Source organism: Diadema antillarum, unplaced genomic scaffold (genome assembly GCF_040938485.1).
Source record: "Diadema antillarum isolate AM-2024a unplaced genomic scaffold, OU_Dant_1.0 seq00002379_RagTag, whole genome shotgun sequence".
NCBI classification, from domain to species: domain Eukaryota; kingdom Metazoa; phylum Echinodermata; class Echinoidea; order Diadematoida; family Diadematidae; genus Diadema; species Diadema antillarum.
This window is the reverse complement of record NW_027272993.1, coordinates 1-24,510: the sequence shown is the minus strand read 5'-3', so window position 1 is coordinate 24,510 and position 24,510 is coordinate 1. Positions and strand designations below refer to the sequence as shown.

The window sequence follows — 24,510 nt, the reverse complement described above, 5'->3', positions numbered from 1 at the left end:
GCATATTGGTCTTGTTTTTGCGCGTGTTTGCAAGAAATTAAAAATTTGCTACAGAATACTACATCATGATTATGTGGCCAGGGCAGGTATTTGCAGGTTTCCACAGGATGCTGTGCCATATTTGCCTACTGTCTTTTCCCAAAACTAATGCTAATATGATTTTTTTCTTTCGAATATTTGCATATATTTCCACATGTTTACTCAGGTGCTTTGTAACAAGGCACTCTGATCAGGTGCTTTGTAACAAGGCAGGTGTAGGATGATCCATACCGGATGGAAGATGAGCTTGACACATGAACGAAAACCTAATCAATCTACTCCTGGCTTTGTTTTCACCCTTCTCCCGTCCCCCCCCCCCCCCCTTCACTTCAATCGCCCACACCAGGCACCAGCTGCGTCATACCTGTGGCGGACATCCGCGGCTCAGATTCGGTGAACTACACAAAGGGCGAGAAGGCGCTACGATGCAAGCTGGCCTCCCTCTACCGCCTCGTGGACGTCCATGGCTGGACCCATCTCATATACAACCACATCTCAGTAAGTAGACACCTCCCTCTTGTCTTCACTCCATCTCGCCCTCATCTTGTCCTCTTCCTCATGTGACCGAAAGATTTTAATGATGTCTGTCCCTTGGTGGCAAATCTTTGGATCATGTTCTCTGAATAGATGCTCAATTGGATTTCCTATCCCTGCCCGAAGTGCGCGTAGAAGGTGTCTGGTGTGGGAGAGGATGAAGATTACGAGATTTGAATGAGAGTGATTGCCTTGGGTTATTGGAGAAGACAGTGAGAACAGTGAGCAGATCACATTCTGTTTGAATGGCGGGGAGAGTGACTGTGACAGTGGAGAGAATTTGAGGTGAAAAATGAGGTTTATGCCATGAAATCCCAGAAACCAGATTTCTGTGATATTTGGGGCTGTTTATTTTCATCATAAGTTTTGCCAAAACACTGATGTAAACGAACATTCAGAGTAAGTCAGGAAGTGGCAAAATCTGGGACATTTTTTTTTTCTTGTTCTGATTGAAGGTGAATCCATTGACAATTAGCTTCATGTGAATGTTACATAGTTAATGATGTGTATTAAATAGTTTCCCTCAGTTGGAGTTGAAAAAAAAAAATGAATACAAACAAATTGCCTCATGATTTACTGTCATGCTGCAAACAGATTTAATAACATATGTTCTTATTTTACAACAGCAACAACAACAACACACATCCTTTGTGTACACTAGACACATCACATCAGTCCCTGGGAAATACTCTACCACAATATTTTCTCCCTTCCGGTCGTACCTAAAGGCTGGTCGTACTTAAAGGCTGCTCTGTCATTAGTGACGTGAAAAGGCTGCTGTATTTGTATACCTCATTTCAGCCGAGGTCAATTCTCTCACACTCTTGAGCGGTCATTAAAACGGTCAGCATACCTACCTGACAGGGTAGCTACTGGCCTGAAGTTTTCTTCAAGAGTTTTCTGGTGTCGTCGGCTTTGGTTATGTCGCCATCTCAAGTAGTTTGAGGCATTTTTTGAATTGTCAAATGCTTGAATCATCAATTGTCAAATGTCATTGCTTCATTCAAATATATACTAGTAACTGTTTTGGGGCTCAATGAGTATGTGATAAAAAATCTAAGATGTGAAGATTAGTGACAAGGTTACATATGTGGAATGTACATACATCAATGCTTAACACTTGCACTGGCCCAATGGTCCCAGACCAGTGAAAATCACTGTTGGGCCAGTAACTTTTGAAGAATTGCCAAATTTTACTTGTCCAACATGACCAGTAAAAAAGAAGAAAAAAAATGATAATGATAACATTGTTGTAGCCAGTAAAAAAAGAGGAACGGGACCAGTAAATTTTGGGTTCGGATTAGGTAAAAAAAAAAAGAAGGAAAAACTGGGTATCTACATGTAATGGTCTGATAGGGACAGGTGGGACCAGTAGAAAAATATTGGTTAGATGGCAGCCCTGCATACATGTGTGTGTGTACAGGCTTCATTTCTGTATGGATGTCATGTGTGCAAATTGTGCGTGGAAACACAGATATGATGCATTTTTATGAAAGAGAACAAGTCACCAGTAGAGAGCAGTGGTGTAAATGGTCCAACTCACATATTTCAAGAGCTTACCCTACTATGTTGTGATAGATGTGTATTTCTGTTTTCAGGGTGACAATCCCTAAATTTTGTCATACGTGTGAAATAAAATTTGAAGGAGAGAAAATTGTCTCTTCCTCAGAGAGGAAAAAAAAAAGAATAGCTTACAAAGTAATGAGTGAAGAAGGGAAACATACAGCCATGGTCACATGTTGGACAAAATTGATAATGATAGAGAATTAATATTCCGTCTGATTCTCACAGGGGCAGAAAGCTTCCTCCACAAATGTAGCTTGAAATTCAGCTGGCTTTTTATCCCCTCCAAGCCCTACTGTCAAAAGTCAATATGGACCGCTTTTGACAGCAGACGGCACTGAAAAGGTGGAATCATTACAAGTGGCTGGCTGTGCACAAAGCTTTGACCTGTATTCAAGCACTTTTGGTCGTGGAAATGACAATCTGTATAGCTGTTCATCACTCGGCATTCATTTCCTCCTCAATGGCAGATTTTCAACTCAACAGAGCAAATCTGCTGCATGAAATGTTCTATTTTGTATTGCACACTGCTCTCTATATCTTGAATAGTCAGTCTCTCTACAGACCTGGATTACAAAGTGTGGTATATATAGAGTAAAGTTTGGCAGAGCAATGCTGCAAATTCAGATGCCGACAGATTCAGCAGGACTCCCTGTTGAAATCTGGAATGAGAATAGCGTTGGAATGTCAGCTCATATTCCTAGGTAGAGTGCAAACATTTGTTGAGCTGTTCACCATTCTGGACAAACTTTAGAAACATTCAGGTGCAGTTTATTTACCTATTCTAGAGTGGTTGTAATCAGATTGCTGGGTTTACATGTCAAATAGCTTAATTGTGAATGAGAATAGTAGGAATGCCAAAAATGGGACTTATGGACACAGTGTAAGACTCTATCTCACAATTTAGTTGATCAACTTGAATTTGATATAATGAATTGATCATTGGTTGAACACTATTCAGTGTTTATGCACAGTGGTCTTGTTGGCCAGACCCGAGTCTCATAAGCAGGAAATCAGGGGTTCAAAGCAGCCAAGCAGCTCATTATGATGGAAGTGAATCACAGTGTAAACATGATGGTTCATATATTATGTGAGTTATCGGGGTTTATAATCGTCACAACATTAGTCATGAATATCATACAATCAGAGCAGTCGCACATACAAATGTAGCAGTTCAACTAATTTACTAATGGGCAGCACAGTGTACTCTGCTGTATTGGCAATCCTGATTAGACATGATATAGACTAAACAATCCCAATGAGACAAGATAGTGAAATCGGGGGGGGGGGGGGGGGGGGGGGGTGAGTTGGGTGTTGAAGAAGGTAAAGGAGACATTTCAATCGCTGTGCGCTGTCTTGGGGGGGTGACCTCGCAGTTGCCATGGTGATTGTAAACATGGAAACCACCCAATAAGAAGTGCCAATCATCCCCTACCTCTCTCTATCTCTCACACACACACACACACACACTCTTGCCCAACTGACTCATGGGTCATTAGAACTGGCAGGCTGTCTTGTGATAAAACTAACAAACAGTGCTATCAAACAGTGCAGGCCCAGATTAGAAACCTCTGTCAATGAACTTTACAGATACAAAGTTTCAGTATCATTGAAAATTATTAATTTTGCCATCATGGTAATAGACACAATATGTGTAAATGTAATAAATTAGGAAAGTTCAGCTGCTTTTGTTCTGTAGAAAAAGAGGATACTTCAAATAATTCTTTCTTATGATATTGATGATGAGTTAATAAAAACTCATATGTGACCTGCTAGTGCATGTCCTGAAATGACCTTTCAAGAGAGCAGAACCTATGGACAACTTTGTCCTGGCTTGACCTGTGTGTCCTATCCCCAAGGACAAGTCACCTTTGAACTGGACTGAAGGTGATAGTCTACTTTCAAGACTGACATGCTTTATGATTCCTTGCTTCTTGCATGCTGTTAGTTCAGCATATATATATTTTTTTACTATTTTTTTTGTTAGGGGGGGGGAGGGGTTGTAGATCATCTGTAGGGGAATTTAAACAAAGCTTGTCATTACTATAGCTTACTGCCCCCCCCCCCTCCAATAATACTTTTCACAGTAGTATTGCCCTTAAGACCACTATAACACCAATCTTACCTTTGAAGCATATGACTCTCTGAGCAATTATCGATAATGGTCTAGACATTCTTCAAAAAATAGATCACCTGTTAGGCCCGTGAAAAAAGATAGTTAACAGTCATGATCCATGTCAGATTACACCATGCTTTGTTTTCGTCAAGAAAATTTATAACATACTTTACTTTGAGAATATTTGTTACAGGGCACATACAGAAAGTAGGGAAGATTTTGCCAGAGAACAAATTCAGCAGGACAGGTATGGAATGAGCTTGTTTGGAATGTTGTGAGGTTTTTTGTCGAAAGGAGGCACAAATGTGTTTCTTTTACCAATGTAATTGAAACTGTGCACTGAAAAAAAAAGGATGAAGTAAATTTATGTTTAGTAGCCTGAATTATCAATCAAAAATTGCTTATTCCATCATCCAGAAGGTTCGCCTATCTCAATCTTTGGCCCCAACCATTATTTGATCATCATAATTCCGTTGCTCGTAAATTTGTTTCCAGTGGCCCCATTCCGCTGACGACGGCGCATCTCAGGAGGGATGGGCTGGGCCCAATGAATAGCTTCCCTCAAGAGTACTTTGGAAGGCATTAGAAAATGGAGATAAAGATGGAGAACAGAGATAAAAGGGTTCCAAAAGCTGACTTGATACCCTGAAAATATACCCACATGATCCTCCGAACCCACAAGTTATCTGGTTGCCGGGACGAAATCATAGCACCATGGATTAGTCTGCATCCACAGACCCGATTGTTAAAGTAATATGACTCGGTTACACATACTTAATGTATGAGAATACCACATCCGAACCGCTGTCGAATGTGAATCGTAGATGCACCGCTGAGTTCATATTGCAAAGCGAGGGGATCACAGAGGCGCATTTCCTCTTCATCTGTCGTGATTGATGTCGTAGCCTGTTTAAAGCCTTCGCATCAAAGCCATCCTACATACCACATTTGCCAGTTCTTTACCACCAGGCAGAATATGCAGAGAATAAGAGCAAATCAGCCAAGATCAGCAGAGCACTTTGGCTTCCTAAATGCTATATCAGTTCAACTTGGCACAATATTTCTTGAGATTTTTGTCTTTCCCCTAGTTGGCTGTGATACTTTGCCATGCTGAATTCTTATATCTCTCTTGTGTTAGATGAATAGCTATAAGCCTATGATGCTCCAGTTGTTGTTGTATGTGTATATACAACATAATATGTTTATATACAATGTGTATGTGTACATGTATGTATGAATGTGTGTATGTCTGTTTAAACTTGTTTCCTGTTTGTGGGGAAAGATGAGATGGCAGTCTGTTCGGGTAGACTTTGGGATTAGAGTAGGTTATCAATCTGGGTCTGTCTAGGATATTTGAGTCACCATCTTTTGCACAACACATCAGCTCAGTGCTTTTCCAATAACAAATAGAGATGGATGGAGGGGAGATTATTAGAATAGTGTAGGTTTCCAGAATGGATTTTGCTTGGTGTTAAGAAGAGATCATCATTCGTTTAGTTGCTTTCATCTCAGCAACAGCTATTTATGATATTGTATCTCAAGAGACAGGCAACGAAACATTAATGTGTCCTTGACCCTGTTGCTTAAAAAGAAGCAGTCGAGTGAAAGTCAGAAAATCAAATGTAAGTCAGGTATCAGCCGATCAGAATGGAGTATTCAGAGACTCATGCTTGATTTTCTGACTTCCGTTTGATCTCAACTTTAATACGGTTACAGCTCGTTATTCCGAAGGTTCGTTATTCCGAAGGCTCTTCAGTCCGAAGATTCGTTATTCCGAAGGTTTGTTATTCCGAATTTCATTTTCGGATCAACAAATCTTCGGAATAACGAACCTTCGGAATAACGCCACAAATGTTCGGATTAACGAACCCTTTTTCATTTTCGGATTAACGAACCTCTAGGTATAGGGAATTTGTGTGTTTCGGATTAACGAACCTTCGGAATAACGAACCTTTGGAGTAGCGAACCTTCGGAATAACGAACAGCACCCCTTTAATACAACAGGGCCCTGGTTACATCTATTGCAGTTTGAGTTCAAGTTTGTGCTTGAATGAGGAGCAAATGAAGCCAAAATGCTGAGAGAAATATAAAGACCAGAAAATGTAGAACAGTAATGTAAGAAATTCAATAAAGATATGGCGACAGTGGAGATAATGAGCAAATTGATGAAAGATTATTTAATTTTACTTTACGTCACTGATGTGACAAGGGATGAAAGCAGAAGATAGTAGTATAAAATGCAAGAAACCGAGTGAGTGATGAATGTAAATGATGTTTATATTTCAGTTTGCAAAAACGGTGGGCAGTGGAACAAAAGTATTGAGAACTGAGAACGTAGGATAATGATAGAATGAAGAACATAGAGGGATTTCATATTAAAAAAGGGGAGTGTTCTTTGAAGAGTTAAAACAGACATCTTATCATTTTATATTTCAGAAATTGGTCGATGGCCTTTAAATTTAGTATCAAATGCTTTTGTTTTTTTCCAGACAGGTCGACTGCTTGCCTGCCTCTTACTTTTGTAATGGAGAATGTTCGCTGAGCAAATGCTTGATGCATTAATAGATCATTTATTTTTCAGAGAACAAGCAAGGCAAAACATGCACTACTGGGATAGGTTGGAAGGTTGTTGCCACCATCTGTTATGTAATCAATCCATGTGTAGCTATTCAATCAATCTGGTAACGTGGCAAGTCGATATTGGGTGTCATTAGAAACATTCAGCCGCCATTTGCATCAAGGTAATTAATTGCTTACATATTGAGTGGCCTTCCTAATGAACATCTCTGTAAACCTACAATTCTCATGTCACATAACGGTGGCCTTGTTCATTCCTGTAGTCAGCTGATGGGGGGGGGGGGGGGGGGGTTGATGGGAATGTGGATTGTAGCAAGTGTGGGTATGTGGACATGTGTGTGTATGTGTCTATGTATGCACATAGGAGAAGATGTTTTGCAATGCAGTTCATGCCATCATTATAGATACACATTCATTTCCATACCACTAGAAAATGGACCAGAACTGTAGACAGCTGTTTCGAAGACAAATACAAACTCAGTTGGAAAGGTGTAGAGAGATTTTTTTCCCCCCTTCCTTTTATCAATACTAGATACTGGCACAGGTGAAGGTGAATTGTGATCTACTTCTCTACTTTGTGTGTGTGTGTGTGTGTGTGTGTGTGTGTGTGTCTGTGTGTCTCCACGTTAGCAGCTGTTTTTTTATTCCCAAGTAATACTAAAAAAACTGTCCCAATCAGATACAGTACCCCCCCCCCCCACCAGGTGTTGAAATTTGCAAATATAAATCTGCCAAATAAGGACAGTATAAGTTTTAATCTCTGGGCCATGTGTGAAGTCAGTGACCTCTGTATATTTGATTCTGCTTGAATTATTTGTATCTCATTCATTTTTTTTTTTGTATGCATTTTTATAATCAAAACAGATGAACAAGGTGTTAGAATCAGTCATCCTTAGAAAGAGGGGGAAAAAAAACATACATTCCCCCCTCCCCCCCCCCCCAAAAAAAAAATAGACTAAAATAATGAACAATATATTATTTTTGAGTATTAATGATGACTGGTTTTATTCTATTGTAACTCTCTATGATTTATAAATACCAGGCAGCCTCCCAAATAAGCATTAACTTAGAATCTGTATGGTTGGTATGTAAATCAAAAAGTGCTCATATATTCAGTGATGAATTAGCTCTTTATCAATGCAAGTGCGCCCTCCCCCAATAATGTTGATGAAGTTGCGGATATGCAGGTGATAGAACTCAAATCTGATTGATGAGATACAGTCACTGCATGAAGTTTGACTAAGGCAAGAGATTGTTTAATCCTTTGTAGCCCAGAGACTCTGTACAGTGTGTATAATACTATGGGATTTTCTGTGCATATTGACACTCAAGGCCCCAAAGGGTTAATCGAGTAGTGTGATCTGTTTCCCATGTCATTTAGGGTGGGAAATCTGTGTGTTTGTGTTGCTGCCAGATGGTTCGGATGTGATATTTACACATTAGACCTTGTAAAGTGACATATTTGATGTACATTTCTGGATGAATGGGAGCAAGCACATTCCAGGTAACATGAGTGAGTGTAAGGTATGTTTTCTTTCCATCGACATCCTAGAGAATGCCGCCCCCATCTTACCACTCGGAGATGATGCAGGCTCACTTGCATCTCAGTGTGTATGTTTGGTTGCCATGGTGAGAGGAATTTCCCAGGGTGGGAGCCGATCTGAGTCTAGAGTCAACAGAAGTCAAGAGTGCAGTGTACCAGTGCCTGTCTCTCTCCCTTTCTCTCTCCCTCCCCTCTCTGGTCTATTTATCCAACATTTATCAATCTATCTATCTTTCTTTCTATCTGTCTATCTATTCATTTATCTATTTATCCACCCAATGTATCCATCTATCTATCTATGTATCTACCTATCTACCTATTTATCTCTGTATGTATGTTTGTGTATACATACAAACACACACATTCATTCATCCATCTATCTATCTATCTATCTATCTATCTGTCTGTCTGTCTGTCTGTCTATCTATCTATCTATCCATCTATCTATCTATCTATCTATCTATCTATCTATCTCATGCTTTTTTTGCCATTAATACCATAAACCCTGATGTATAAGGCACACCCTCGACTTTGTACATTGGGCAAAAACACAAAACAAAACCACAGACCCAGGTACTTGCATTCGTGTAAGCTATAAGGCAACCCCAACTTCCGATATTTTTCAGAAAAAAAAAATGATGTGGCTTACACATTATGAGTGTTTGCAGTAGTTGTCCAATAATTTATGTCCAATCATTAATAACGGCATACAAACTTCGGAAAACTGTGTGTTTATGTACACACAAAATTGGATCACATTTCTCTGTAATTTTTTTTTTTTTTTTTGGGAAACTAATTCCGATGTTTGATAATCTCTCACAAATCATTGATGTCGAGACGAGTTGTTTGCTATGTCAATGCAGTTCTGATCCACTGTAGCATCAATGGGATAATGTCCTTTTATATTGGGTTGGGTAGCTATCAAGAATGTCTACATAGAAGACAAATATTGGTTCATATTGTAATCTCATGAAAACTGCCGGAGGCTACCAACTTTACAAACACATTTGGAGCGAAAGAATACAAATGCGACATTTTCCACAGTGCCTAAACACCAAGATAGCCTGAGCAGTATTCATTGTCAAAATGCTTCAGATATTTGCAATGGAATTATGTTTCCAGAGTGTGTCGCAAAAAGAGCATATCTTTTTTCTTTCTTTTTTGATAATGGCAAGATAGAGTATAAGGTAAATGTATAATTGCTGGAACATGCCCATCTATAGTTTTCATTGTTTTTTAAAAAGTCAGGCCAGTTGTAGGATGTATATTGTTGAGTCTATAATAAATAATATTTGGCCACAAGAGTCTGCTTTAAATGGGTATTTTATAATGCATGGTTCTGTCATTATGGTATTGAATTCCTCTATTGTGGTAATTATTGTACCAAAGAAGAGCCCGGATTTGAAGTTTCATATGTCACCAAACCTCAGATATCATTCAGGCCGATTGATCAAACTAGACATTGCCATCTTTCTAACAGCGCTTGGTAGCTCTGTTTTGTTTGTTTGTTTGCTCGTATTTTTTTAATGGTATGTCCTGTAAAAAGAGAAAACTCATTTGATCGTTGCTATGGAGACGGAGTAGAATATCGGAGTAGATGACATTGATACCGTGGTCGTGATGAGAAAGCCATCTGTGAGATGTAGGAAGATCGGCCCCTCCCTCCTGTCAGCGGATTGCTCCATCCAAGATGTTTTTTTTTTTTTTTGCGTCCTAATCAAATCAGAAAAGTTTTTGTAAGATGATAACTCTAGCGATGTACATGACACGCATATGGTGTGAGTCCAGTATTCATGGATTGGAGTAGTGTATCTGTCGGGAATTCCGTCTTTAGAAGACGCACATTCTTTTTTTGATTGCCCTTTTTTTTCGGGGGAGGGGATGGGAGGAGGAGAGACGGGAGGGGAGGGGAGGGATGGATGGATGGATGCAGGGTTATCACCAAGGAGCTCCTCAAAATAGATGCGCCATGTCGGTCCTCCTGTCCACGATACGTTTGGCGGCCTGAGATCGACAAGGCTGATGATGGGATGGTCTGATGGTCACAAGGATTCAGGGATGATTACGAGAGATGACGTAGCACAAGGAAAATAAAAGATCCCAGTAAAAATGGAAGTTTCAGCAGATTTGTGGATATCTAGACTGTGACTACATTATATCAGAGATCTAGAGGCCAAAGTGAAGGATTTTTCAGGGGGGGGGGGTGTGATACTATGTTTTCCATTAAAGTTATAAATGATAATAAGTAGGTGATGGAGATATTAAAGGATACCATGTCCTAGTTTGTAGTATTCTACATTTTCTGTAACATTTTTGTGGGGATGACAAGGTGGTTCTTTCACCAGGGTTGTACAAAATGATTATTTCATGAGGGTTGTGTAAAGGCGTGTGCCACCTATGTTTTCTTTTCATTTGTGTAAAGGTATGAGTTTTATGCTCCGGAGGAGGGTGTTTTAAAAATGATCAATGTGGTACATTATTGTAGATGGGGTCACGTTTCAAGACTCTCAAAAGTACAAGTGTGTAGCCATATGTATGATCATTTGTGTGCTTTGTGTATGTATGTATGTATGTATGTATGTGTGCAAGTGCATATGCTGGGTATGTCCTGTGTACATACATTGTATGTGTAGGTGTTTGTGTGTGTATGTATGTGTGTCTATATATAGATCTCTGTGTGTATATGTGCTTCGCTGTGTCTTTGCAGGGAGGTGCACCTCCATGGTCTTTGCAAGTATGGTGTATGTGTGGATGTATGTGCATGCATGGCCACATCTGTGATATTAAGTTAGGGTCTGAAAATGAGGTTATTGAATCTCCAGGTCAGCAGTATAACATCTGTCAAAGGAATTGCCATTTATCATGTTACACTCCATTGACCAGCGCTCAAGAGTAGCCATCCGTTTGTCTGCGATGTGTCATCCCTTTCCTCATTCATTATCATTATTTTGAATTTTTCTCTCTTTTAAAGTCCCATTATAGCTAGGGTGATAAAACATAATTTTTTTTAATCATATTTTTTGATTTTTGAGTTGAAAACGAAATAAAATGCAAGAAAAATATGAAGATATTGATACTTTTTTTGTGACATAATAAAAGAATCGCACATTACATTGTGATTGCCCAAGATACTAGTAGCATATTTCCAATATGTAGGCCTATATTAACAGCTGTTGTGTTTTGTGAATCACAATCAGGTCTCAAGTTCAACAATACACAAAAATATTGCAAACGGACAGGTATTAGTGTACTTGCTGAATCGCAAAAATGTCTGTGACCTCCTTATTCGTGAAAATATCTGTAAGCGAAAATAACAGCTTTTAGAGTAGCCTTTGTTTGTATCTTTACTAAATTTTCATTTCTTAAAGTCTAACAATTTCAAATCGAGGACTTCTCTATTACCTAATGTTCCAAGAAATAGAGAAAGGAGACAACTCTCACTCAGATCCTTCTCATATGCAGTTAAAATGAAAACAGAGCATCTTGATGTTTTCTACAGTCCCCTATGTACTCAATAAAGAGTACACAATAATGATGCTATTTTGCCAGTAGGTACCTATAGCTTGTGTGGTGCTCACTTGCCATCCGCTCCCCCACTTAGCAAGAGCTGCTCTTGATGCAGAAATTTATTCATACGTGAAGTGCACTCCGTCTAGTACATGTTATATGTAGTAGGTGAATGCCGAGTTGTGGGCCTTCCATTTTCAGAATAAACATGCATCTAGTCGTTTGCCCTCGCCCCGGTGCAGTCAAGCTTCGGGGGGCGAGAGGCCCAGCCCGGAAGATGCTATAGAACCTGTCGTTGGCCAACTCGGCATCGATTTGCCCGAGCTATAGGGATATTTGCTCAAAGAATATCTGATGGAATCTAATTTAGCATCCGTTGGCAGACAGTGTGTGCATAGCTAGGTATGGCTGCCTGACTAGACAGTCCGTTTCTCTATTTCCACACGTTGGTATAGCTTTAATACGAAGCTACCTCTCTTGTTCTGTGAGGGGCCCCCTCCCTCTTCCGCCCAGGATCTAATGAGACAATGTGGACATTACTTTGATGTGGGTTTATATGTAAATATGTACGTGATGTGAGTGTAAGTGTGTGTGTGTGTGTGTGTGTATGTGTGTGTGTGTGTGTGTGTGTGTGTGTGTGTGTGTGTGTGTGTGTGTGTGTGTGTGTGCGTGTGTTTTAAGAGTGTAAGGCAGCTGGGTGTGTACAAGCTAAAACACATCATGGACCCAGATAGATAATGTCAAGGTAACACATACCTGGCACAGGTATTGATAAGTCTTTTCACGAGGGTTTTGCGATGCCTCATACCGTGGCTGACTGTGCATATTTGAGGAGGTAACGATGCATACTCAGCATAGCTAATGAGTGAGAGGGATGGAAGTAAACTGATTCACAGTCCCGTCATCTTGTTGGCTGATGGTACAGTAAGCTTACTGGATGGTGGGTAATGTGGATGGGTATATTGAGTGAGTTATACCGCAGATGAGGAAAGTGAAACCGTAGGTGCCTTCACATTGGAATTACCGGTGTATCAAATACCACCGGTAGTTTGTTGGCGCCATTCTGATCTCATTGGCAAAATACCATGGTAATAGATACAGCAGTAGTTCAGTTGGTATCATTCTCATTCATGAAATGCTTTTGGTATTTCTGACCCGAAAGTACACCTCTCCTGCGCGTACGCATCTCCTGTAGGAAGAAGACAGGACGTGTGTGGAGTCACGTGAGAAATACACCGCTGTACGGTGTGTGTTATTTCGTGACTTGATTCCCACCCGAGTCTCGCAGGTGTATTTTGCATGAAGTTTGAATTACCACTGTAAATACCACAATATTTTGTGATACATTTTACCGTATATTTCGTGGTGTATTTGTGTTCGTATTATGTAGTACTCTGGAAATACTGCAGTATTGAGCGGTAAGTGTGAATGTGCCTGTGTACAATGGGACTGACAGTTACCAGCATTCAGGCAGGTGGAAGGGGGGTGTGGGAGAGCTGGTGTTGACTTTCTCACATATTACTTGCACAGATTATGTGTGTAAATGAGATGGCTTCACCTCAGATGACTGCAAGTATATGAGGGAAACATGGTCGGTAATGAAAGTGAAATGTATACTGTGGTGTGAGTGATTTACGAGCATTAGGGAGGATGAGATAGGATGGGTTACCGGGGACTGAGCTTTCTCTCTCTCTTTTTTTATACCAACCATCGGAGAGCAGGAGACACCTAGAGATGGGTTTGCCTCAAATGACATGAGCAAACATTTGGCTGCGACAACAGACGCCATCCCCTACACATCGCTGAGTTACAACAACTGGCATTGTAATGGAATGAGTCATGGGGACAGAGTGAGAGAGGGATTCAACCTCGTACCTGGGTCCTGCTGGGAAAATTTACTCTTGATGAAAAAGAGGTGTAAGAGAGAAATTTGAGAAGGGGAGAGAGAGTTAGAGTGAAAATTGTATGCTCATGTCTGTAGATAGGAGTAGCAAACATGATACTAGATAGATAGACCAACAGATAGATAGATAGATAGATAGATAGATAGATAGATAGATAGACAGATAGGTAGAAAGATAGATAGATAGATAGATAGATAGATAGATAGATAGATAGATAGATAGATAGATATAAATATATAGATAGACCAACAGATAGACGGATGGATAGGTAGATGTATAGAGGGAAAGACACAGAAAGAAAAGACATATATAATGCATGCATGTATTTGGATGGGCTTACATGAGAGAAAAGGAGGAGGAAGATAGATTGAATGTGTGATGAGCAAAAAGTTCTTGCTTGTAGATTGGACAGAGAAAAAAATGAACACAAAGGGGAAAAGAACAGACCAGCTAAGAAAGAAGAAAAATGAATGTAGGAGAATGTTTTTTAATGTGTGTACTGAAGTAAGATAGAGGAATGAAAGATGAAGATAAGAGCAGAAAAGGAGAAGGAATTAGGTTTTGCATTTTTGCAGTATAGCTATGAAAAAAAAAAAGGAAGAGGAGGGAGAAGAGAAGAAATATATATGTGATTGAAAAAGTACTACATTAATGTGTGAAGATGGGATGAGGAATTGGAAGAAAAAGAAAAAGAGAAGAAGAATGGAAGAGATTGTGTATTTGTGTATAGAGATAGTGGGCTGCGGAGCTGACTGGATTTACTCCAACCGTAAGCATGTGTGACAGGTCGACGGAAACACAGATAAAACTTAGTACACCTGTGTCGGGGGATAGTGGGGCGAAAGCGGACCGAAGTGTTTAGACCGAAAGGGAGTGCAAACTTTATTTGAGATGACACACTGTGGAGAGTGAAGAGAGAGATGATACCATGAGAGAAGTGAAGAGAGAAAGTGGAAGAAGGGAGCAAGTAATTGAGAGATTGGACGGGAGCCGAAGAAGAGATGACATGTGGTATTTTGGGAACATGGAGAATATATACAGACCAATGGAGATGGCTTGCAAGTGATGCATTTACAAAAAGACATTAACCCTTTGAATGTCCGGCTCTATGTGTGATTCCTATCAACTTTTGACCTTACAAGCAACTCTGTCAAACTTCACATGAGATATTCATATTCTGCATGTATGATTTGAATACTCTTGTGCATCAATTTGGAAGAGATGATTACTCTTGGCTTGAATCCGTAGCTTTTCCTGTATTGTTTGGAAAGTTGAAAGACTCACAGGTATTAGGTACATGTACTGTGTGCAGTGATAGAAATTACATGGCAGCTTTCCATGAAGAGCAAAGAAACTGGAAGTAAATGTAATATTTTTTGTAGATCATATGGATTATTACAAGACTGAAATTATGATGAGCTTTGTCTTTTAAGGTGATCTGCTGTAGACCTGCAGATCACCTCTTGTTTTCATCAGAATGTCCTTCCTTTCTTTCTTTAGTCATTTATTTCATTATGAATATCATGATTATATCATTTGAAAAGCAAAATATCTCATCAACATGAAATATTCAGCCTTGCTTGGCCTTGGTCAGGAAGAGAAAACCTTGCCTTTTCAGCATGATCCCTCAACTGTTAGTTCCTCTTGACACCATTTTGTGAAAATACATTATCGATCCTATCTTCATAAACCGTACGTCATGAATTGAACTAGCAAGCATCTGATGCCGCTACCTTTGTTACCTTGACTCCCTCAGCATTTATCCACCTGTATCATCATCATCTTTCCTTTTTGTTTCCCCGAAACCAAAACTAGGCCCGGGTGAGCAAGGAGCAGGACCACTTCCTGATCAACCCCTTTGGCCTGCTCTACCACGAGGTCACTGCCTCGTCCCTCATCAAGGTGGACTCCGTCGGCAACATCATCGACCATGGCACCACCACCTACGGGCCCAACCTGGCCGGCTTCACGCTGCACTCGGCCATCCACAATGCCAGACCCGACGTCAAGTGCATCCTCCATGCTCACACACCTGTTGCTGCTGCTGTGAGTACTCCAGGGGGTTTTCTTGTTGCTTTGTTATGCTATCATTTGATTTGCTTTGTTGTGTGTTTTTTTTTTTTTTTGCTCTTATCTGAGCAAATAGTGATGCCCCCGTAAGAAATTATATTTTGAAAAAGGGGTAAATGTCAAAGAGTTTTGTTTTTTTGTTTTTGCAAAGATCGGTTGGGATCACGATGAAAGTATAATCAGCATTAGTGTGACACTCTCATTGCAATTATCGTCATTACCACCACCACCACCCCCACCGCTGTCGTCGTTGTCGTCTTCATCGTCATCATCATCATTATCTTCATCTTCATCATCATCATCTGAATTGTACAGTGCATAGAGAAGCATGTGCTTATTATGTGCTTTGTAAATGTATTATTATTATTATCATCATCATCATCATCATCATCATCATCATCATCACTTTTACCAATATCACCATCATTAGTATCATCGTCTTATCTTTGTAACCTAAACAATAGGATATGATCATCATCACCACCATTCTCAGTGTCATCACCACCTGCTAGCAGTTTCTTTCATTAGTTGACTGAGCTAGGATTGAGGTAATAGATCACTGAAAGTATAGGTGAAATCATCCAAATACCTTAGATTTTCACTGGCTTGGGAATTTTGTTTTACTAACTTCTCTCATCTATAATTTGTCAAGGTACTTTCTCCTCTGATGCCCTTTTACAACACACTGGATGATCTATATTGGTTTTCAAAGATAACATTGTCATAGTGTATTTAGTAATTGCTGTTTGAAGTCTGTTTGCAACTTGACATTTTTCCCTTGCCCCCCCCCCCCCCAGGTCTCTGCCATGCAGTGTGGATTGCTGCCAATCTGCCAGGAGGCCCTCATCGTCGGCGAGTGCGCCTACTACGACTACAAGGGCATCGTGATCGACGATGAGCAGAAGGATGCGATCATCCGGGCGCTGGGCCCCAAGAAGCGGGTGCTGTTCCTGCGCAACCATGGCGTCGTCTGCTGTGGACAGACCATCGAGGAAGCCTACTACCTCGCGGTCAATGTCATGACAGCATGCGACACGCAGGTGGGAAGAAAAAAACAACAGCAGTACAGGGCACTCCAGTTGCAATGAAAACAGTTATAACAGAATTTTGTTGCGACAAAGTAAAATTTCAAGCCCCATAATTATCATTACTAACATCTATGATGCAAAATTACTCCCTTTGAATGTACAAAATTTCGATGTAATGAAAGAAAATTGTCAGTGCCATTAACTTCGATATTTTAAAAGGATTCGCCTGTACTGCAAAAATGGGAAGTGCTGAGCCCTGTTACATTAAAAGAATATTCAGACTGTGTTGATTGTAAATCTGTCAAAAATTGCAATTTGCTTCCAAATCAGTTGCAGCTAGTAAAGAATCAACGGCAAGTTGTAAGTTGCCATGGATGTGCAAGCAAGCAGTCATACTTGACATCAAATTTATGAATATAAGTTGTTGTTAGATAAACAAGATATGACTCCCTGCCATGAAAGTAATTTCACAGATACTGGGAAGTTAGAATTGTAATGCAAAGATACCTAAATTGTTATATATTTCTTGTGTCGGTATTATGAAATCAATACAATTCTTACAGATTGATCACAATTTCAGTTTGGTCTTTATGTTGGGACAGATATTTTCAATTAAATGCGAGTTGAAAATAATTGGAGATTATTCTGCATTCTGGAGGTGGTACCTTGGGATGTGTCATCTATTAATTCTTGAACCAGTGATTGCTGCGTTTGTGAAAATGGTTGAGTCATAAAATCACTTAATTTGTAACTACTTCAAGAAGCAGTTTGTAGCACATTTATATGGTATCATGTCTGCCAATAGAATAAGTACCCAATGGCTTTTGCATCCTGTCTCTACTAATGCAAATTAGTTTCATGCAATACAAAACGATAATATATTTCATGAGGTGATCAAAATCTACAACCATTCAGGATTTGATCGTGTATAAATCACTCTGTGTAGTGCATAGCTTATTCCTGTCACCAAATCATCCTGGCTACTTCATAACGTTTGTCTTAAGTAAGTAAAAGTTGCACCAAATAGATGACATAATGATCATTGAATTGCACCCAGAATTTAAATGAATTCCACCCGCTTCCCTGCCCAGGTCCGAGCGATGTCAGCGGGCATCGACCAGCTCATCCAGGTCTCTGAGGAGATCGCAGAGAAGACCCGGGAGGTGGCATCTCAGGGTGGCGGAGGGGTCACTGGCGACGACCAGATCAAGAAGTGGCGCTGGGGCGAGCTGGAGTTTGAGGCCATGATGAGACAACTGGACAACATGGTAAGTATGAGTGTCTGCCACAGAGATATAGCAGGCAACACTTCAAGCAACTGCACCATTTAAAGTAGCCCAAATGGTTGAAAGCAACTATGACTGTTGTAGCAAATGTAGCTGTGGTAAGCAACTCTTCAATGTCTACTGTATGTCTCTGACCCAAGGTGAGAAAGATAGTGTGAATATGCTAAAAGCACTATGGAAATGGACATACTAAGATGAAGAGGCTTGAACCAGTGACCCCACTACAGAGTGCCATTTGGTGTTACCACTGCATCACAGCTCTTGTTAAGTTTATAGGTTTATGGAGCTCTTGTGATATTTACTTACAATCAGTGTGTAACTGAATATGACTTGCTCAAGATAATTTGTAATTCTCTGCAAGAAGCGGCTGCTAGCTTTAGAGGAATGCATGATTCTGGGTATTCTCGGTCCTTCATTACTCATCGCTTCTCTCGTGATATTTCCTTGCCCCACAGGGACACAGAACAGGCTACATCTACCACAACCCCCTTGTCAGGTCTGACCCGAAGCCACGCAGCGACGTAGCCTACCCAGCCGTGTCGACTGGCGTCACATACATCTACGACGACGACGTCGACGCCAGCAAGTACGAGTCGCCGCTGAAGATGCTGAACAGGAAAAAGGCGAACGAGAAGACCAAATGGATGAACACGCCAAACACCTACTCCAAGGTGGAAGTACCCGTGGAGCAGAACGGGGATGAGAGTCCTAAGACAAAGACAAAGGTATGAATGATGTCCTCTTCGAGCAGACACTCCGAAGGCATGATGCTGAGCTACCGAGGCTCTCTGATTCCAAGGGACGCTCCCTGAATCTTCCCGATATTAATGAGTTCATGTTGAAAGCACTGCATAGTGTATCCGTTTTAAGATATGTATAAAGTCACCAAAGCATCAGAGATGCTTGATAGTCACCTGTGCACTGTATGGGAGCCATTGCTTCTATCCATATTCATCTGCTTTCCTGTCGCAAAAAATACTGATAGAGAGGGAAATTAGATTGGGGTAGAGCAGCAAAAGAAAATATTAGTCAGATGAAAAGGAGCACATGAATTGTATTGTTTGCAGTGCTGTTTTGTATCAAATGTTCACCTAACCAGATCTGCATGTTTGACCTTTCAGTGGGTAAGTGAGAAGGACGCCACAGCGGGTGAGTCAGTCAAGATCCAGGACCCCCAGCAGTTTGCCAAACAGAGCGACAACCCTCGCGAGTTCAAGACCAAGGCCAAATCGGTGAGTACTGGAGTTCTGGAAAGGGGGCCTCTTATGAGAAGAACTGGGTAGGACAGCTTATGACAGAGTAAGGTCAGGGTAGGGAATCTTTTGTCAGGACAAGATGTCCAAGATGCATGTCTTGGACTTCAGTAATCTATAAATGCTGTGAAGTAGTGGAGAGATGGGGCTTGCCTATGACAGCAAGTGCTTTGGGAAACCCAGGGAGTATATCATATTATATAGATGATGACTGGCGGGGGAGGGAACATACCGAATGTTCCACCCGAAGGGTTTGAAATGCCATTGAGGGAGGTTATAAGTCCTGAGACGAAGTCGAGGGACTTATAACATCCCGAAATAGCATTTCAAACCCTGAGGGTGGAACGTTTGGTACATGTTCCCGACAACAAAAGTCATCATCTGTTATATTATATGGGTAGTCAAATACGTCAACATCAACCACCCAGCACAACGCACTCGATCGCTCGCGTCGCGTGGTCGTGCAGAGCCAAATTCACTGTGCGCACGCGGTCCTATAGGCCTTCTGTCAATTGTTACGTGAAAATGTTTTCCCATGGGAGAACATTCACAAGAATGTTCGCCCATGGGCGAACATAACGAATGTACGTCCATCACGTGACTGTGTTCAGCCAATCACTAACCGGTATTTGACTAACCCATTTGATATAAGCAGATGTAATCGTAATTTAATGGATCAAAATTGTGGCAATAAGGAGGACACTCATGAGTGGTTCCCGTAACGCTGTACTACATTGAGAAATACGGGTGAGTTGATGGGGACTGCTTGAAAGTGAGATATTGCTTCTGACCAATGATGTGATATCATGATTATCAAATGATCATCTGCAACAGTGACGGTGATAATTTCGATGATTTCAGTAACGATTGCTCGTGAAGACAATGGTATTATGATCATATTGCTCATGATAGTTAAAACGATGATAAGTAGAATTAGAAGTTTGTAGAAACAGTGAATGAGAAAGTATGTTAATTGATTTTGATTTTTAGAGTAATGAAGGGTAGAATCCTTACTGCGACATCTTCAAAAACCTCTTATAATCTCTACAGGTGACTGCAGAGCACTTCAAAGACAACACCAACCCAGGACCCACTTCACAAGTACTGGCAGGAATCGATGATGGACGTAAAGTGCAGGTAACCCTACATTTTTCTCTTACCCCTCTTTCTTAACACGGGCATCGTCGACAAACATGTATAATATCTCATGATATTGTGTGAAGTGCCTAGAGGCATTTGTATATTAAAATGCTTGGCTGGTTTACCATCATCGCAATATGGGATGGACATTGAAATAATATGTGTGCTTTTAACAAGATATATGCACATGTGGTAAAAACAGGAGAATGTATCTCTGTGTGATGTCATAATGATGGAAACACACAGCCATGTAACACAGTGTGTATCTAACACAAAATTAGATGCATGATTGTGCTTCCTGCAAACAAAAAAGAAAAAGAAATGTCTAAAATCATCAATTGTATTCATTCATTTGGGGCCTCAAGAATAAATTATGTATATTAACAGAAAAAGAAGGTAGTTCAGGAGGGGAGAGTGGAAGATTGACGTGAATGTGGAAGTTTAGCCCAGGTACAGGCTTCTTTGCCGGAACCATTGAACGATTTAGTCTAGAATGCACTTTGCATGTCTCAAGAAATTAACCTCTGGATGGAATGGTGATTATCGTTTGAATAGCATGTATATCCATGATTTGATTTCACCAACCTGAGTGGGTGTTATTTTTTTTTTTCCATTTTTGTTTGTTTGTTTTTTTGCATTTGAGATCATCCATTTATGTTATCCATTGCTATGTCTTAAAATTTTATTTGAGAATGATGAGATGTAAGTTTTTTTAATGTTTTGAACTGTATAGCTTTCACCTAATATGATGACTTGGTGATAGTATCGTAATATGCATGATATTATTGAAAACGAAACACTGACTCACATGAGACTATTCATGCGTGTGTTACAATTCAGAATCACGGAAGCAGTTGACGTGTGGAATACAAAAGGGAATTGTGAAATACATTCATGATATTTAGCTGTATGTAAAAATGAAGTGAGTTGATTGAAAATGTAAATAGATTAGAAAAGAATCATCTCAGTCATTTTGTAAAATTGTTTGGCACATGTATTTTTGTTGAAATATAGTAATTTGGTTGTTTGAAAATTTTTTGGTCTATATATGATCACATCATTTTATGTAATTTAGGATATCAACATTTGTAATGAGACTTTATTATGACAAATTCTGTGTGATTACGTTATTGATACCCAAATGGAAATCGGTTGGAATCAGTCAATGAATAAGACTTTAATTGTTAAGCTCTACCTAAACAGAAAAGTTTGGGAAGTTGATGTTGAATGTAGCTCGGACATCTGTTGGTGCATTAATCAAACATATGAAATTGTGACATGCTTCAGTATTCATTTCTTATTTAGTGACTGATCTTTTTTAGTGGTGTGACTACAGTGACTGTGAAATGTCCTCCAGAAGAATGGTAGCTGCCTCTTAACTCTTCCCCCTTCATCATGCCTCTGTACCTAGATATCACCACCAACACAGCTTTTAGTGTTGACCCTTCAAAAAGAAACGTGAAAAATGATTGCTAACTTCATGTAGGCAAGATGATTTAGAGAGTCAATTCCGCTGTAGATGAGCTGCCTCGATTGTGTGGTAGTCAGTCTAGCGCACTGTGATTCTCTGGCTTCATCATGCACCAGTGTCGGTTATCACTGTAGACAGTCAGATTTTGTGCGCGTCCACCGACTGTCCAAAGGAAACCGTTGGCACAGAGTGGACCAATACCAGTCAAGATGCATGATTAATTCCTGCAATTATTTGTAGATTGAAAAAAAAAAAAACCCTCCTCCAATCATTCGAGGTGTCATCAAATTTGTGGACCATAAACGATCAATAGCCAAAGGGCCAGGGCATTATAAAGGATATTGCTCACACTTGCCAATATGGATGTTCGGGCAAGGGACCCATATATGTTTAACAGTGAAGTGCCCATTCATATTACTTGTGGGACAGTAAGTTTTAGGTACCCTATTAAAGGACACAAGTGGGTTTTAGCAAGCTGTTCTAGGAAATAAACTTGCTCTAGAAAAATCTGATTGAATTGCTAAAGCCTTCTGGACTTTGAAAGATATATTATGCAGTCATTTATTGTAGAGCCTACATAGTTTTCATGATAAGATATTTGCCATTCGTTTGGCATTGGTTTCTAGTCACTCTGTGCCAACAGTCCATCCCTAAATGGAAAAGGAAAAACAATCGAAGAAGAAGAATGATACATTTTGTGGAGAGATGATATAAGGAAGAAATTTGATGTCTGTCTCTACAGCCGGCCTCTAGTGAAGTGAGTCAGTATTCACTCACATCATGCATGGCACCATAACGTGTGTTTGTTCTCATTCACTCCTATACTCGCCCCTCCCAACACACACACACACACAAATACACACGAATACAAACATACAACCGTCACACGGCTGCCCCTCCCTCCTACCGTGACTACCCCCCTTCCATCATCTAGACTGTGGTCAAAGATGCCGAGTTGACCAACTCGGAGGAGAAACTGGCCAACGAGATTCAGGTACAAATAGCGGCTCCTTTTTTTTCCTCCTCTTCTTCTTCTTCATCTCCAGCTTTTACCGCCATCACTTACCATCACCCTCATTTTATCGTCACCATCTTTAGTCAAGTCTAGGCTTTCATGTCCATCTTCAGTTGGGCCATTAACTGCATTTATGTTTGTTTGTTATCTAACCATGTTTTTCATATTTTTTTATAACCTGCACTGTAGTACTCCCTTATCCACCCATGTATTTGTTTTTTAACCCGAGTGTGCAGTGCAAGACAAGACTGTATATTACAGCTGCCGCTAGCTTCTCAAACCACCTCTTTTTTTCTCCCCACTAGCATAGCAAACCACATCAGCATTCAGCCCTTCACAAGAGAAAGTCTGTCTGAATCGCAGTCACTCTATTTACCCCGACATTGATAAAACTGTGCGTGAGAGCTGGCAGGCATATGTAAAGAGATTTTTGCCAATATATACAATTGTTAAGTGTTTTTGCAGTTGTGATTGAATGATATCCAGCTTGCTAGCTGTGAGAAGTATTAGAAATAGAAAACTTTAAATAAATTGAACTTGATATTTCCTTGTCACACGAGATGTCAATGACGCATGATGCTAATGGGCATCATCCATGACAGTTAAGTGGTAACTGTGGATGAGTTGTACTGATACATTGCTTTTCCATGAACATGTTTGAAAAAAAAAAAAGACAACGAAAAGTGTCCCATTGATTACGGGAAATAGAATGTAAATTTGCCACTGTATGTGAGAGGTATCTGCACATACCTGTGTATCAGCAGTTGTAATTATTGCTATCTGGAATAGGACTGAATGTCCACTGAATGGAACTGAATGCCCTTTGAACAAACCTGAATGTCCATGGAATTAGAAATGAATAGATGCTTCCCACTCGTAGGGTCTGATCTGTGATCGATAGAATGCTTTCTAGTCTCAGAATACCCTGTATGTGTGTTTGTTTGTGTGTGTTATGCTGCATGAAGTGACATGAAATAGAAGGATGAAATTCCCCTTCCAATTATCCTCCTTAGTGATTAGTCTTTGTTCAAGTAGTAAAGAAATATGAAATCATTACCTAGAGAGTGTCGACATTCATCATTGTCATAACATTCATGGTATGCTTTAGGGCCTTACTAACAGTGATCATCTAACTCTTCAGCATTTTTAATCATCTTTCACGCTTTTCTCTCTGCACTAAATCTGTTCATTTTAGCAAAAGTGGTTCTTGTCTTTCATGATTCACAATTACAAACGATAGGTCCATTTATTCTTGATTATATGTTATAGGGGACTCCACAAATAATTTCCAGGTTTAAAAAGAAAGGCCATCTCAAAAACATTGAGCTGGAAATGGCTGTGCTCTTTTTTACCCTGTGGAGGGGGGGGGGGGGGGGGGGGGGGGGGACTTGCCTGTCATTATCTGTCCAGTGCAGAAATAATGGACTGGACATAATGTAAAAATCTGTAGTCTCCAAAGTTGTC

The 24,510-nt window shown here is 40.2% G+C and overlaps 1 protein-coding gene across 1 annotated transcript in view; it reads left to right on the top strand.

Annotated features, from left to right (window-relative positions):
- LOC139714684 (gamma-adducin-like) overlaps positions 1-23,025 on the top strand; it is a gene marked incomplete at its 3' end in the record, with an annotated part of 35,309 nt that extends 12,284 nt beyond the window's left edge. The window contains exons 5-12 of the mRNA XM_071626358.1: positions 386-537; positions 15,599-15,829; positions 16,651-16,893; positions 17,973-18,149; positions 18,623-18,892; positions 19,289-19,399; positions 20,471-20,557; positions 22,966-23,025. Of these exons, the coding sequence (XP_071482459.1) occupies positions 386-537; positions 15,599-15,829; positions 16,651-16,893; positions 17,973-18,149; positions 18,623-18,892; positions 19,289-19,399; positions 20,471-20,557; positions 22,966-23,025 (1,331 nt within the window). The remainder of the gene's footprint in view (positions 1-385; positions 538-15,598; positions 15,830-16,650; positions 16,894-17,972; positions 18,150-18,622; positions 18,893-19,288; positions 19,400-20,470; positions 20,558-22,965) is intronic.
- Positions 23,026-24,510: the final 1,485 nt, after the last annotated feature.